The sequence below is a fragment of the Gossypium hirsutum genome, chromosome A02 (genome assembly GCF_007990345.1).
Source record: "Gossypium hirsutum isolate 1008001.06 chromosome A02, Gossypium_hirsutum_v2.1, whole genome shotgun sequence".
Taxonomy (NCBI): domain Eukaryota; kingdom Viridiplantae; phylum Streptophyta; class Magnoliopsida; order Malvales; family Malvaceae; genus Gossypium; species Gossypium hirsutum.
Genome location: NC_053425.1, coordinates 27,017,253 through 27,019,762, shown reverse-complemented (window position 1 = coordinate 27,019,762; position 2,510 = coordinate 27,017,253). Strand labels below are relative to the sequence as shown.

At 33.1% G+C, this 2,510-nt stretch overlaps 1 protein-coding gene across 1 annotated transcript; it reads left to right on the top strand.

Moving 5' to 3' along the window:
* Positions 1-1,175: 1,175 nt before the first annotated feature.
* Positions 1,176-2,065, top strand: LOC107951355 (probable calcium-binding protein CML43). Its single transcript, XM_016886372.2, has one exon. The coding sequence runs from the start codon at positions 1,327-1,329 to the stop codon at positions 1,903-1,905; it is 579 nt and encodes a 192-aa protein (XP_016741861.1). The 5' UTR covers positions 1,176-1,326; the 3' UTR covers positions 1,906-2,065.
* The last annotated feature ends 445 nt before the right edge of the window (positions 2,066-2,510 follow it).

Below are 2,510 nucleotides of genomic sequence, written 5' to 3'. Positions count from 1 at the left end.
GTGAAGTCAAATCACAGCCCACCACTCCCCACGCCACAAGGTCAAAAGTTTCCACCCAATAACCCACGACACCGCTCCTTGAATTTAATATACAAATATTCAAAGGGTAAACTATCTAGTTGGAAACTTTCTATTACTCATCATCCAAGCATTAAATTTTTAGTAGTAGTTAATTATACAGGCCACGTTTTCATTTAGATCACTTTTATTTTGATTATTTAAAAATTTTTTAAATATTAATGTTTAAAATTATAGTCTTATTAATGGATAAAAAAATTTTCAACAATTTATTCAATTTATTTTGATGTTTTGAAATTTAAAAAAATAGAACTTTGAATTTTAATAATAGGATAAATAATTACAATTTAATAATTTTGTGTATTATTTTAGTTTTTAGCGCTTTCTTACTCTAATCCTTATTTTTTTATCTCAATCAATAATAAAAAAAGATATTTTTTGCTTGACTAAAATGAAAGTAACCTAAAAGTTGAGTGACCAAAATGAAAGTGTAAACATGATATGTCGTGTATAGTTAACTGTCATTAGAGATTTAACGCTTGAGTGATTAAAATGAAAGCGCCCTAAAAGTTAAGTTACCAAATTGCAAGAATTTCATTTTGAGTGACCAAAATGAAAGTGCCCTAAAAATTGAGTGACCAACTAAGTAGTTTACCCTAACTTATATGACTTATTTTCTAGAATAGCTAAAGAGACTATGAAAGTACCTGGAGGCCCATATATCAAGAGTCAAATTATATTTTGCCCCATTTACTCAGAAAATAGGTACATTAGTCATTGTACATTAGATAAAAAACAAATCGGTCCTTCTATGAAAAATTTTATCCATTATTATTGTTAAAAATTAGTCTTTATACGTTAACATGAAGTATATGTGGCATGCCACGTGTCTCTTTTTGATTATTCTATCAACCATGATAATTTTTAACAATGTAAATAGATAAAATATTTAATAGAAAATGTTCAATTTGCTTGTTAATCTATTGTACACAGACTAATTTATCTATTTTTTGAATAGAGAAGGTAAAATATAATTTAATCCTAGTACTGGGACTTCTATAGCAATTTTCCCTAAAGAGACATGGGAATACGTGTAGAAATGAATGCCCCAAGAAAAGGTGTTAAGAGGCTTGCTGGACAGGACGGCTAACATATATGTATTTATATATATATGGTAGCAACCTTAAATGTTGAAATAGGAGAACATATAAAAGTAGCCATTCTCAACCCCAACACACACCTCCTTTCCCTCTTGGTAAGCTGTTGCAATTAATAACAAACCCCCAACGTAGATAAAGCAGACCGTAAATGGCAGCAGCAGCAGATTCTGAATGCAAACGCAGCCTGAATAGAAGGCCCTCGTCTTCGTCATTTCGTCTACGCTGCTCCAGTCTAAACTCACTCCGTCTGCGACGCGTATTTGATATCTTTGACAAGAACCGCGATGGCCTTATCACTGTCCAAGAGATCCATCAGGCCCTTACTCGTCTAGGCCTTGAAACCGATGTTTCAGACCTAGATTCAACCATCAGGTCGTTCATAAAGTCGGGTAACATCGGCCTCACGTACGACGGGTTTGTTGCTTTGCATGAGTCATTGGACCAAAGGTTGTTCGGGTTGGAGATGGAGGAGGAGGAGGAGGTTGCAGAAGAGGATGAATCAGAATCAGATTTGACGGAGGCGTTTAAAGTGTTCGATGAGGACGGTGATGGTTATATATCGGCGGAGGAGTTGCAGGCGGTGTTGGGGAAACTGGGATTGCCAGAAGGAAGAGAGATTGACAGAGTGGAGAAGATGATATGCTGCGTTGACCAAAATCATGATGGGCGTGTGGATTTCTTCGAGTTCAAGCACATGATGCAGAGCGTTGTCGTCCGCACCTCCTGATCGGATCGGATCGGATCCCATCCCCTTCTTTACACAATTTCTTTCTTTAAACTGTTGTTAATTTCGTTTATGAATTTGTGTGCTGCTCCTCGTCGCCGTCTTACCCAACATTCTTGTACTTTTATAACCCAATAATATTACGATGAAATTAATTTTAGGATATTCAGCTTAATCCAATCTCATTTCAAAACAAATTAATTAATCTGGACAAATTATGTTTAATCTGAAAATAAGAATAATTAATTAAAATATGACATTAAAAATTAATTAAAAGATAGCATAAATAAATATTAATATACATAAAACGTTTTGAGACATCAATCACATGTTTGTTGGAATTAGATTAAAGTGGAAAACGGTAACTTCGCCGATTCAATCAATAGGCATGAAATTGTTTAAAAAATCATTTGAATATTTAATTTTATAATTTATAAAATGAATGTTTGTATTTTTATTATTTTTGAATTATTTTTAATCTTGTAATGGTTGAAACGATAGATTCACATACTTATAGTCTGACTACCCATCCGACTGATAAATTATTTCTATATTTCTTTTACCAATATTAAACAATATTTAACCTTTAAATTTAGCAGCTTGATCCT

What these genes read in the sequence shown, in the direction of transcription:
- LOC107951355 (XM_016886372.2), top strand. Translation starts at nt 1,327, where the DNA reads ATGGCAGCAGCAGCAGATTCTGAATGCAAACGCAGCCTGAATAGAAGG.